Source organism: Schistocerca americana, chromosome 10 (genome assembly GCF_021461395.2).
Source record: "Schistocerca americana isolate TAMUIC-IGC-003095 chromosome 10, iqSchAmer2.1, whole genome shotgun sequence".
Classification (NCBI taxonomy): Eukaryota; Metazoa; Arthropoda; class Insecta; order Orthoptera; family Acrididae; genus Schistocerca; species Schistocerca americana.
In genome coordinates this window covers 102832087-102845497 of record NC_060128.1, presented here as the reverse complement: position 1 = coordinate 102845497, position 13411 = coordinate 102832087, and the positions used below count along the sequence as shown (strand labels likewise).

The following is a 13411-nucleotide window of genomic DNA, read 5'->3' as shown; positions in this document are numbered from 1 at the left end:
TCATACCCGAGCCAAGAAAGAACCCACCCTGCCCACATGTTGTTAAGAGAGAAAAATTAATTTATTTAGTATTTTCACCCTGACATAATGCTTTAGAATCAAATGCCCGTTGCAGTAATGCTCATCCTGACAATTGACTAGCATCAAAAGAGAAAACCCAGTTACATTCAGTGACAGAACTGTTACAATACAGACGTGGCAAATGTTCTTCAGCGACAGCAAAATATGGCCACGTATTTAGAATGCGAGGGTTCAAATGGTTCAAACAGCTCTGAGCACTATGGAACTGAACATCTGAGGTCATCAGTCCCCTAGAACTTAGAACTACTTAAACGTAACTAACCTAAGGGCATCACACACATCCATGCCAGAGGCAGGATTCGAACCTGCGACCGTTGCGGTCGCGCGGTTCCAGACTGTAGCGCCTAGAACCGCTCGGCCACTCCGGCCGGCCGAATGTGACGGCAGTGTCAGGGGTGAAAGAAAGTTGTCAGGCAAAGTGAGAAAGCTGTCAGGTAATATTTGCTCGGGAAGGTGGATGACTCACCTCCGTTTCGAGCCCGACAGCGAGCAGTGCGACCAGAGTCTCGGCCGTCGTTTCGACGTCGCCGGTGGCGGCATCGTCAGGCGCGAAGCCTCCGTCGGCGCGCTGGCGGGCCTGCAGCCACCGTTTGGCTGACGTCAGCAGCTGCGGGTCGACAGCGACGTGAGCCTGCGCTCGGTTCAGCACGTCCAGCGCCCACACCGTGCCGCTGCAACAGAGGCGTGCGTCTCTCAAGCTGGATAATCTGATTTGTGATTTTACACTACTGGCAATTAAAATTGCTACACCAAGAAGAAATGCAGATGATAAACGGGTATTCATTGGATAAATATATTATACTAGAACTGACATGTGATTACAGTTTCACGTAATTTGGGTGCATAGATCCTGAGAAATCAGTAGCCAGAACAACCACCTCTGGCCGTAATAACGGCCTTGATAGGCCTGGGCATTGAGTCAAACAGAGCTTGGATGGCGCGTAGAGTACAGCTGTCTATGCAGCTTCAACACGATACCACAGTTCATCAAGAGCAGTGACTGGTGTATTCTGACAAGCCAGTTACTCGGCCAACATGGACCAGACGTTTTCAATTGCTCACAGATATGGAGAATGTGCTGACCACGGCAGCGGTCGAACATTTTCTGTATCCAGAACATGCAGTCGTGCATTATCGTGCTGAAATGTAGGGTTTTTGGAGAAAATATAAAAATGCAGTAAATGAAGCAGGCAAAAAGTAATACAAACGCCTCAAAAATGAGATCGACAGAAAGTGCAAAATGGCAAAGCGGGCATCGCTAGAGGACAAATGTAAGGATGTAGAGGCTTATCTCACTAGGGGTAAGATAGATACAGCCTACAGGAAAATTAAAGAGACCTTTGGAGAAAAGAGAACCACTTGTATGAATATCAAGAGCTCAGATGGAAACCCAGTTCTAAGCAAAGAGCCGGCCGAAGTGGCCGTGCGGTTAAAGGCGCTGCAGTCTGGAACCGCAAGACCGCTACGGTCGCAGGTTCGAATCCTGCCTCGGGCATGGATGTTTGTGATGTCCTTAGGTTAGTTAGGTTTAACTAGTTCTCAGTTCTAGGGGACTAATGACTTCAGCAGTTGAGTCTCATAGCGCTCAGAGCCATTTGAACCATTTGAATCTAAGCAAAGAGGGGAAAGCAGAAAGGTGGAAGGAGTATATAGAGGGTCTATACAAGGGCGATGTACTTGAGGACAATATTATGGAAATGGAAGAGGATGTAGATGAAGATGAAATGGGAGATACGATACTGTATGAAGAGTTTGACAGAGCACTGAAAGACCTGAGTCGAAACAAGGCCCCAGGAGTAGACAACATTCCATTAGAACTACTGACGGCCTTGGGAGAGCCAGTCCTGACAAAACTCTACCATCTGGTGAGCAAGATGTATGAGACAGGCGAAATACCCTCAGACTTCAAGAAGAATATAATAATTCAAAGCCCAAAGAAAGCAGGTGTTGACAGATGTGAAAATTACCGAACTATCAGTTTAATAAGCCACAGCTGCAAAATACTAACGCAAATTATTTACAGACGAATGAAAAAACTGGTAGAAACCGACCTCGGGGAAGATCAGTTTGGATTCTGTAGAAATGTTGGAACACCTGAGGCAATACTGACCTTACGACTTATCTTACAAGAAAGATTAAGGAAAGCCAAACCTACGTTTCTAACATTTGTAGAGTTAGAGAAAGCTTTTGACAATGTTGACTGGAATACTCTCTTTTAAATTCTAAAGGTGACAGGGGTAAAATTCAAGGAGCGAAAAGCTATTTACAATTTGTACAGAAACCTGATGGCAGTTATAAGAGTCGAGGGACATGAAAGGGAAGCAGTGGTGGGGAAGGGAGTGTGACAGGGTTGTAGCCTCTCCCCGATGTTATTCAATCTGTATATTGAGCAAGCGATAAAGGAAACAAAAGAAAAATTTGGAGTAGGTATTAAAATCCAGGGAGAAGAAATAAAAACTTTGAGGTTTGCTGATGACATTGTAATAATGTCAGAAACAGCAGAGGACTTGCAAGAGCAGTTGAACGGAATGGACAGTGTCTTGAAAGGAGGATATAAGATGAACATCAACAAAAGTAAAACGAGGATAATGGAATGTAGTCGAATTAAGTCGGGTGATGCTGAGGGAATTAACTTAGGAAATGAGACACTTAAAGTAGTGAAGGAGTTTTGCTATTTGGGGAGCAAAATAACTGATGATGGTCGAAGTAGAGAGGATATGAAATGTAGATTGGCAATGGGAAGGAAAGCGTTTCTGAAGAAGAGATATTTGTTAACATCGAGTATAGATTTAAGTGTCAGGAAGTCGTTTCTGAAAGTATTTGTATGGAGTATAGCCATGTATGGAAGTGAAACATGGACAATAAATAGTTTGGACAAGAAAAGAATAGAAGCTTTCGAAATGTGGTGCTACAGAAGAATGTTGATGATTAGGTGGGTAGATCACGTAACTAATGAGGGGGTATTGAATAGGATTAGGGAGATGAGAAGTTTGTGGCACAACTTGACTAGAAGAAGGGATCGGTTGGTAGGACATGTCCTGAGGCATCAAGGAATGACAAATTTAGCATTGGTGGCCAGCGTGGAGGGTAAAAATCGTAGAGGGAGACCAAGAGATGAATACACTAAGCAGATTCAGAAGGATGTGAGTTGCGGTGCGTACTGGGAGATGAATAAGCTTGCACAGGATAGAGTAGCATGGAGAGCTGCATCAAACCAGTCTCAGGACTGAAGACCACAACAACAACAACATGTAGGGTTTTTCAGGGATCGAATGAAGGGTAGAGCCACGGGTCGTAACACATCTTAAATGTAACGTCCACTGTTCAAAGTGCCGGCAATGCGAACAAGAGGGGACCGAGACGTGTAACCAATGGCACCCCATACCATCCCGCCGGGTGATATGCCAGTATGGCGATGACGAATACACGCTTCCAATGTGCGTTCACCGCGATGTCGCCAAACACGGATGCGACCCTCGTGATGCTGTAAACAGAACCTAGATTCATCCGAAAAAATGACGTTTTGCACCCAGGTTCGTCGTCGAGTACACCATCGCAGGCGCTCCTGTCTGTGATGCAGCGTTAAGGGTAACCGCAGCCGTGGTCTCAGAGCTGATAGTCCGAGCTGCTGCAATCGTCGTCGAACTTTTCGTGCAGATGGTTGTTGTCTTGTAAGCGTCCCCCTCTTTTGACTCACGGATCGAGACGTGGCTGCACGATGCGTTACAGCCATGCGGATAAGATGCCTGTCATCTCGACTGCTAGTGATACGAAGCCGTTGGGATCCAGCACGGCGTTCCGTATTACCCTCTTGAACCCACCGATTCCATATTATGCTAACAGTCATTGGATCTCGACCAACGCGAGCACCAATGGCTCGATACGATTAACGGCAATGGCGATAGGCTACAATCCGACCTTTATCAAAGTCGGAAACATGACGGTACGCATTCCTCCTCTTTACACGAGGCATCACAACAACGTTTCACCAGCCAACGCTGGTCAACTGCTGTTTGTGTATGAGAAATCGGTTGGAAACTTTCCTCATGTCAGCACGTTGTAGGTGTCGTCACCGGTGCCAACCTTGCGTGAATGCCCTGAAGAGCTAATCATTTGCATATCACAGCATCTTCTTCCTGTTGGTTAAATTTCGCGTCTGTAGCACGTTATCTTCGTGGTGTAGCAATTTTAATGGTCAGCAGTGTATGTGTCTTGCGAGAGTCAGTGACTCCCATTCACATATACACTGAAGAGAGAAAGGAACTGGTACACCTGCCTAATAGCGGGTAGAGCCCCCCACCCTCCCCCAAACACGCGAAGTGCCACAACACGACGTGGCATGGACTCGACTTAGGAAGCAGTGCTGGAGGGAACTGACACCATGAATCCTGCAGGGCTGTCCATAAATCCGCAAGAGTACGAGGGGGTCGAGATCTCTTCTGAACAGCACGCTGCGAGGCATCCCAAATATGCATAACAATGTTCGTGTCTCGGGAATTGCGTGGCCATCGGAAGTGTTTAAACTCGGAAGAGTGTTCCTGCAGCCACTCTGTAGCAATTCTGGACGTGTGGGATATCCCATTGTCCTATTGGAATTGCCCAAGTCCATCGGAATGCACAATGGGCAAGAATCGATGCAGGTAATCAGACAGGATGCTTACGTACGTGTCACCTGTCTGAGTCGTATCTAGACGTGTCAGGGGATCCCATATCACTCCAACTGCACATGTCCCACGCTGTTACAGAGCCTCCACCAGCTTGATCAGTCCCCTGCTCAGATGCAGGCTCCATGGATTGATGAGGCTGTCCCCATCCCCGTACACTTCCATCCGCTCAATACAATTCGAAACGAGACTCATTCGACCAGGCAATATGTTTCCAGTCATCAACAGTCCAATGTCAGCGCTGATGACTTCAGATGGGGTGCAAAGCACTCATCAAGTGTACGCGAGTGGGCCTTAGCTCCCAAAGCCCATATCGATGATGTTTTGATGAATGGCTCAAGCATCGTTTGTGCGCCGACTATAGCACCACATCAAAATTCACTTAAATCTTGATAACCTGCCATTGGAGCAGCAGTAACCGATCTAAACCTGTTGTCTTATATAGGCGTTGCCGACTGTAGCGCCACTTCCTGCGTGTTCACATATTTTTGTATCGGAATATGCATACCACGTTTCTTTGGCGTCCCTATATATATATATATATATATATATATATATATATATATATATATATATATATGTTGTATAGCTACAGAAGGCCGAAATGCACGCGTTAAACTCAAGCAGGCTGGCGTGAGGTCTGAAACAGGATACGGAATGAATGCTATAAAGAAAAGTACGTAGCTGCTGGAATACTTAACTTTAATCCGTCATTTGTATACATCGTTCTTGATGAGACATGCTTCATACGATAACTATCAATTGCTATGGCGCCTTGCTAGGTCGTAGCCATTGACTTAGCTGAAGGCTATTCTAACTATCTTCTCTGCAAATAAACGAGGCTTCGTCAGTGTTGCATCGCTAGCTAAGTCGTCCGTACAACTGGGGCGAGTGCTAGTAAGTCTCTCTCGACCTGCCGTGTGGCGGCGCTCTGTCTGCAGTTACTGACAGTGGCGACACGCGGGTCCGACGTATACTACCGGACCGCGGCCGATTTAAAGGCTACCACCTAGCAAGTGTGGTGTCTGGCGGTGACACCACAATATAAATATAGGGTATGTCTCTGAATAGCAAATATCTGCCCAAACACCAGAGAAAATGCATCTGTAGGCTATTCAGAGACATACCGAATATATATATATATATATATATATATATATATATATATATATATACCCGCCTGGGCCCACCAACACTATTGAAATGTTGATGACTGTAAACATGTTGCCTGGTTGGACAGGTCTCGTTTCAAATTGTATCGAGCGGATGGACGTGTACATTTATCGAAACCTCATGAATCCATCGACCCTGCATGTCAGCAGGGGACAGTTCAAGCAGGTGGAGGCTCTGTAATGATGTGAGGTGTGTGCGGTTGGAGTGATGTGGGAAACCTGATACGTTTAGATACGACTCTGACAGGTGACACGTATGTAAGCATCCTGTCTGATCGCTTGGATCCATTCATATCCACTCTGCGTTCTAATGGACTTAGGCAGTTCCAGCAGGAGAATGCGACGCCCCACACAACCAAAATTTCAACAGAGTGGCTCCAGAAGACTCTTCTGCTGGACATGAACATTATGGAGCATATCTGGGATACCTTGCAACGTGCTCGACCCCCTCGAACTCTTACGGATTTATGGGCAGCCCTGTAGGATTCATGGTGTCAATTCCATCTAGCACAGCACTACTTCAGACGTTAGTCGAGTCCATGCCACGTCGTTCTGCGGCACTTCTGCGTTGTCGCTGGGGCTCTACACGATATTAGGCAGGTGTACCAGTTTCTTCGGCTCTTCAGTGTTGTTGTTGTTGTTGGGGTCTTCAGTCCTGAAACTGGTTTGATGCAGCTCTCCATGCTACTCTATCCTGTGCAAGCTTCTTCATCTCCCAGTACCTACTGCAACCTACATCCTTCTGAATCTGCTTAGTGTACTGATCTCTTGGTCTCCCTCTACGATTTTTACCCTCCACGCTGCCCTCCAATACTAATTTGGCGATCCCTTGATGCCTCAGAACATGTCCTACCAACCGATCCCTTCTTCTAGTCAAGTTGTGCCACAAACTTCTCTTCTCCCCAATCCTATTCAATACCTCCTCATTGGTTATGTGATCTACCCATCTAATCTTCAGCATTCTTCTGTAGCACCACATTTCGAAAGCTTCTATTCTCTTCCTGTCCAAACTATTTATCGTCGATGTTTCACATCCATACATGGCTACACTCCATACGAATACTTTCAGAAACGACTTCCTGACACTTAAATCTATACTCGAAGTTAATAAATTTCTCTTCTTCAGAAACGCTTTTGTTGCCATTGCCAGTCTACATTTTATATCTTTCTACTTCGACCATCATCAGTTATTTTGCTCCCCAAATAGCAAAACTCCTTTACTACTTTAAGTGTCTCATTTGATAATCTAATTCCCTCAGCATCACCCGACTTAATTCGACTACATTCCATTATCCTCGTTTTGCTTTTGTTCACGTTCATCTTATATCCTCCTTTCAAGACACTGTCAATTCCGTTGAACTGCTCTTCCAAGTCCTGTACTGTCTCTGACAGAATTACAATGTCATCGGCGAATCTCAAAGTTTTTATTTTTTCTCCATGGATTTTAATACCTACTCCGAATTTTTCTTTTGTTTTGTTTACTGCTTGCTCAATATACAGATTGAATAACATTGGGGAGAGGCTACAACCCCGTCTCACTCCCTTCCCAACCACTGCTTCTGTGTATTTTCCGCGAATAGTGCTAATTCTGCCTTCTGTTCCAAATATATTGGCAGATCATTAGCATAATCCAGGAAAAATAGTGGACCAATGATGGAAGCCTTTGGGATTCTCACTGTAATTTCTTCCATGCAGACGATGTGGCGCTCTCCTCTCTGTTACTGGAACACCTTGGGAAATCCTTCCGCACACTGTTTCAGAAATAAGAGTTAAATCTGGCCTGTACAAATGTGTGCATAAAGTCAGCAGTTTGATTGTTTTGAGTTTGTAACCGAACTTATATCGTTGTAGTAAATGTATCTATGTTTGATTTTCTCACACTTTCTTTTTTAAAACAACGTAAGGATTGAAGTATCCTTCTTGTGACTCTTTTGTCTTACGACTGTGTTCATGTAAGGAAGCAGTTCCTTGTTGTCTGTTATTTTAGTTATAATAATAATGTTATTTCAGTTCATTTATGTTTGAAGCGCCAATGGCCTTGTCGCTGTGACAGCACCGGTTCCCGTCAGACCACCAAAGTTAAGCTCTGTCGGGCTGGGCTAGCACGTGGATGGGTGACCATCCGGTCTGCCGAGCGGTGTCGGCAAATGGTGTGCACTCAGCCCTTGTCAGGCGAACTGAGGAGCTACTTGATTGAGAAGTAGCGGCTCCGGTCTCGTAAACTGACGTACGGCCCTGGAGAGCGGTGTGCTGACCACATGCCCCTGCATATCCGCATCCACTGTGGGATGAGGATGACACGGCGGCCGAACGGTACCGTTGGTCTGCTTGGGCGGAGTTTAGTTTTAGTTTTTTATGTTTGAAGCGACTAGTTTTGTGAAGTGTCGATTGCGCCCCATCAGCATGCTATCGTCTACACGTTTCCGTTTATAAGTCGAATCTTGCAATCCAAATTTCTTATCAGACTGATGGTTCTGTGCCTTGCAGATCGTTTGTTGCTTTATACTTCATACTAGCTTAGTGCTATCTGCTTCGCTCGCATAGACTAAATGGTCTGCACAGATTACTTTAATCTAATTTTTACGTTGTTCACAAACTGCAACAACTACTAAACTTTTCACACTGAGTAAGGCCATAGAGGCATGGTCTTTTCCGAATGTAGTTCCGATCAGAAAGCGATTCTGGTAGCTGGAGCCCAAGCTTTCAGTTAATCATGCCTTTTGCGTTCTTGTGGTGATACTACCATAGAAACTTTCATCCCCTAACACATAATTCTTTATATCTAACCGAGAAGTAAAATACCAATTTTTCTACAGATAGCTTTTTTTAATATAAGTAAATATTTTCCTAGAAATTTTCGTTCCATTTTTCACCCACTTAGGAGCGGAATTTCAAACAACTCCCTCATAAATAATTTGTACGATATAGCATCAATACCGTCACAAAATTTCAAATTACTATCCCTAGCAGTTTGGGCTTAGTGATGATGGCCCTATTTCATTCACCCACTTATGGTAGTATTACCAAAAACAGTGGAACATGTATTTTATTATTTGTAACAGAGAATCCAAATTTTCATAGATTTAGCTTTAAAAATCCTTCAGTAATGAAATATTTTCATCCCCTACTTCACCGGATTAGCGACTGAATTTCCAAAAACAGTGGAACACGGTATTTTTTAGATTTCTAACCGAGAAACCATATTCAGATTTTCATAGATATCGTTTTAAAAATCCTTTATTAATAACAGAGTTTTGTAACACACGTCATCCCCTACTTCACCCTCTTAACCGCTGAATATCCAAGAACAATGAAACACGTATTGTTTTATTTATAATTGAGAAGTCAGGTCTTAATTCTTATTGGTGTAGTTTCAAAAATCTTTTAATAGTTCTTTACTGAGGAACTATTTTCAAAAAATCTTGCACCCACTGTTTCACCCCCATAATGGTTAAATTTCCAAAAATTCTGGAACACTAATTTCTTGATTTCTGACCGAGAAAACAAATACCGATTTTTGTAGGTCTGGCTTCAAGATTGCCGTAGCAGTGATATAATTTCAAAAATATTTCATTTCATATTTCACCCCCTTGGGGTTGGAATTTCGAAAAGGTAAAGTCAATATTCTCTGCAAATTTCAAGTTTTCTGTTCTTAGCGGTTTGCGCTAGACGGTGATTAGTTAGTGAGTAAGTCTTTTGTTTTTTATATATAGAGATTATCGCGGTCCGTCGTTACGAAGGTTTTCTGCTCCGCTATGGCGACCCTGCATCTGACTCTAAAAAGAAATCCAGAAATACGAGGGTGAGTCAAATGAAAACCTGATATTTGTAATAACAAATCGAAATTTCGCGCCGTTATCCTGTAAGTTGGTAAGCATGCTACAAACAGCGTGCAGAATGGCCTGTAGGTGACAGCATAGTTCAGATGCACACATACCGTCGCAGTATCAGTATAAAGATGGCCGCCCCACTTGCGACTTGCACCAGGGAAGAACAGCGTTCTGTTATTCGGTTTTTGTGTAGTGAAGGTGTGAAACCTATTGAAATTCACTACGGTCATCCATGTTTGTCACGGCAGCAAGTCTATGAATGGAGTAGGAAGTTTGCAAATGGTGTGACTTCAGTGGAAGATGCTCCTCGTCCAGGTCAGGCACAACGAGTTGTGACTCCACAGAACATTGCAGCAGTTGAAGCCATAGTGACGGAAAACCACCGAGTGAAACTAAATGACATTGCAGCATGTTTACAGATTAGTCATGGGTCAGCATACACATTGTGCATGATCTGCTCCAGTTTCACAAAGTATCTGCAAGATGGGTGCCACGGCAGCTGACTCCTGAAATGAGAGAACGACGTGTTGATGCTTTTGAAGAACTTCTTCTGCGCTTTGAACGAGAAGGTGATGGCTTCCTTGCAAGAATCGTTACTGGGGACGAAACCTGGGCTCACTTCCACCAACCGGAAACGAAGAGAGCGAGCAAGGAAAGGCGCCATTCCTCATCACCAAAACCAAAGAAGTTTAGAACAGAGCCATCAGCAGGGAAGGTTATTGGGACGAAAAAGGCGTCATTTTGGAGCATTACATGCCTAGAGGGACCACTGTAACCAGTGCATCAGACACAGATCCCCTAAAAAATCATCAGCGGCCTGCAATCAAATCAAAGCGACGTGGATTGCTGTCAGCAGGTATCCTTTTGCAACATGACAATGCAAGGCCCCACACTGCCCGTACAACAGTTGCAACAATCGCAGACCTGCATTTTGAGTGTCTTCCTCATCCACCATACTCACCAGACCTTGCCCCAAGTGATTTCCATATCTTTGGACGACTCAAAGACGCAATGGGAAGAAAGAAGTTCCGTTCTGATGAAGAGGTACACGACGCGGTGCATGAGTGTTTGCCCAGACTACCAAAAGAATTTTCTTCTAAGGGAATTTATGCACTTTGTAAGCGCCGGAGGACTTGCATTGACCATGGGGGAGATTGTGTTGAAAAGTGATACAGCTTTCTACCACTTCTGCACAATAAATAATATTTAAAAAAATATTTAAGGTTTTCATTTGATTCACCCTCGTAGCAGCTACTGGAGCCGTTTACGGCCAAGTAGGAATTTAACACCAGCTAACATTAAAACTCTGATTGTTTATGTATTTGAAAATGCTCCTGCTGTGATCGCGCTGACGTGTCCCACTTCTAAACAATTATTTCTAGGAGGATTAAAGTCGAGTCATTATATTTCATATTCTTTCGGGGATACGTTGCAGTACTGCATCTCGATTTCCATAGACACTCGCCTTCTCTAATAGGGTATTATAAGACGAATAGAAAGAAATGGCTTTGATAAATCACATAAGGTTCCTACTGATGAGGGTTTATCGATTAAGGATTTTGTAATGTGCTCAGTAAATAAATAAATATCTGATTCAGTAGAGTGGCCGTTTTGAAATCCGAACTGTGACTGGCTAAGTGTCCCATTACTACACAGGTGGGTGACAATTCTGGAGTACATTATCTTGTCAAACATTTTTAGGAAATGACCCCATAAGGAGGAAAGCTGGGTATCAGATACTGACACCTTAGGAGTCTCCCTCCTTATACAGGTTCAACATTAATAAAACCGACAAACTGTAGGGACATGTGAACATGTGTCCGAAAATGTGTTATTGTTGTGGTAGATGACACTTACGAATGACAGTTCTTGTGGTGTGCATACTGTAAGACCTATCGTACACACACCATCAGATTATTTGACTTGTCGCTCTAACGAAGTAGACGAGTGTCAGCAATATGTCTCGTGGTCTTATCGTGGCGTGTTTATCTTCTGCCGTTAGGTCAGATGATAGAAATGCCACTTGCACGCTTAGAGTAGCATATTGACGGTGACCGACTTTAAACAGAACTTGATTAATTTTCACACACATTTATTAAAATAATAAAAAGCATCGACATTACGTAACTTGATTCTGGATGCTGTTTACAATTGACAATCTGAAGTTCCTTTGGTCTTGGTACGTTAATCTTATATATCTCTGATACTTGACAAAGTGTCTATTCATTTATCTTCATGGCTATGTACAGGAATATGGTAGGTGCAGACTGAAACTTGACTATAGACTGGTACAGACTAATGCAGACTGGTACAGACTGGTGCAGTCTAGTGCAGACAAATGCAGACTGACTGATCGGAGGTCTGTACACTCGTTATAATACCTCATGCGTTCAGGTATAACTGCGCGAGTGTGATCCGCGGGGACAAAAGGTTCTATGTTAGCAGCAATCTCATTGGCTGCATTACATATTAATACGTGGATTGGCGGAAGCAGAATTTGGTCCGTCTCTAAGGCAGCGCCATCTCGTAGTGCGGAGATGGACGAGCGCTGCACCTGCGCTGTTGTGCTTAGCGGGGCGCACTCTAGTGGGTAAGTTGTGTACGCGCTGACTACACGGAACTATGTACACAACAGTTCCTCTGTATCCCATGTGTTCCTTGCGTTTTGCGGGCTATGTCATTGATGCAGTGTGATGAAAGCGACAGAATGGTTTGGTATGCATGTCAGGAACGAGCCAAGATGGTATCTGTGTATGGCCAAGCAGATGGAAATGGTCGAGATGCATCATGGGTATAGAAAAACAGGTGCCCTCATAGAAACCAACCCCATCGCACAACATTTCAAGCCCTTTTTGGACGTTTGTGTGATCATGGGTCCTTTCAGACAGAGGACATGTAGGAGACAGCAGAGTGTGCATACACCAGATTTGGAGGACCGGGGTCTACAGGATGTTGAGATGAACTCTAGTGCCAGCCGATGTGGCCCTGCAGTTCTAGGTGCTTCAGTCTGGAACCGCGTGACCACTACAGTCGCAGGTTCGAATCCTGCCTCGAGCATGGATGTGTGTGATGTCCTTAGGTTAGTTAGGTTTAAGCAGTTCTAAGTTCTAGGGGACTGATGACCTCAGATGTTAAGTGCCATAGTGCTCAGAGCCATTTGAACCATTTTTGAACTCTAGTACACACTCCAGGCTAGTGTCTGAGACATAGTTGTGTCTGGGTCTTCGAAAAGCGCGCCAGGCGCTCTCGGTTTGGCGCGCTGTTTGGATCGCGACCGCCCTCTGGCGGGAGGTGGAGCAAGTGTACGGTCGCTTGACGATCAGGCGGTACGTACTGGACTGGGACCGAGAGAGGTCGTGGCGCGAGCGGGGCGCTGCTGTTGGGGGTCGTCAGCTACTCGCCACGTGCTTTGGCCGACCTCTTGGCTGGCAGGGCTAAGTCTGCCTGACCAGCATGCACGTGGCTTATGAAGTTTAGAAGCCGTGGCGCAGGAGATAAACGCGAGGGACCGTACGTCTTCTTATCGGCCGTTGAAACCACTGGCAGCGGATGGCTCTGATGAGCATAAGGAAGTGCGACGTGTTCCCGGCGCTGTGGTGGAGTGTGAGAAGTTGAGTACTATTTTTATGTAACAGAACTATCTATCTATATATATATATGTATA

The 13411-nt window shown here is 44.6% G+C and overlaps 1 protein-coding gene across 1 annotated transcript in view; it reads right to left on the bottom strand.

Moving 5' to 3' along the window:
• The window catches only part of LOC124552274 (C3 and PZP-like alpha-2-macroglobulin domain-containing protein 8), an 842473-nt gene that overhangs the window by 99570 nt on the left and 729492 nt on the right, over nt 1-13411 (bottom strand). The window contains exon 20 of the mRNA XM_047126553.1: nt 548-752. Within this exon, the coding sequence (XP_046982509.1) occupies nt 548-752 (205 nt within the window). The remainder of the gene's footprint in view (nt 1-547; nt 753-13411) is intronic.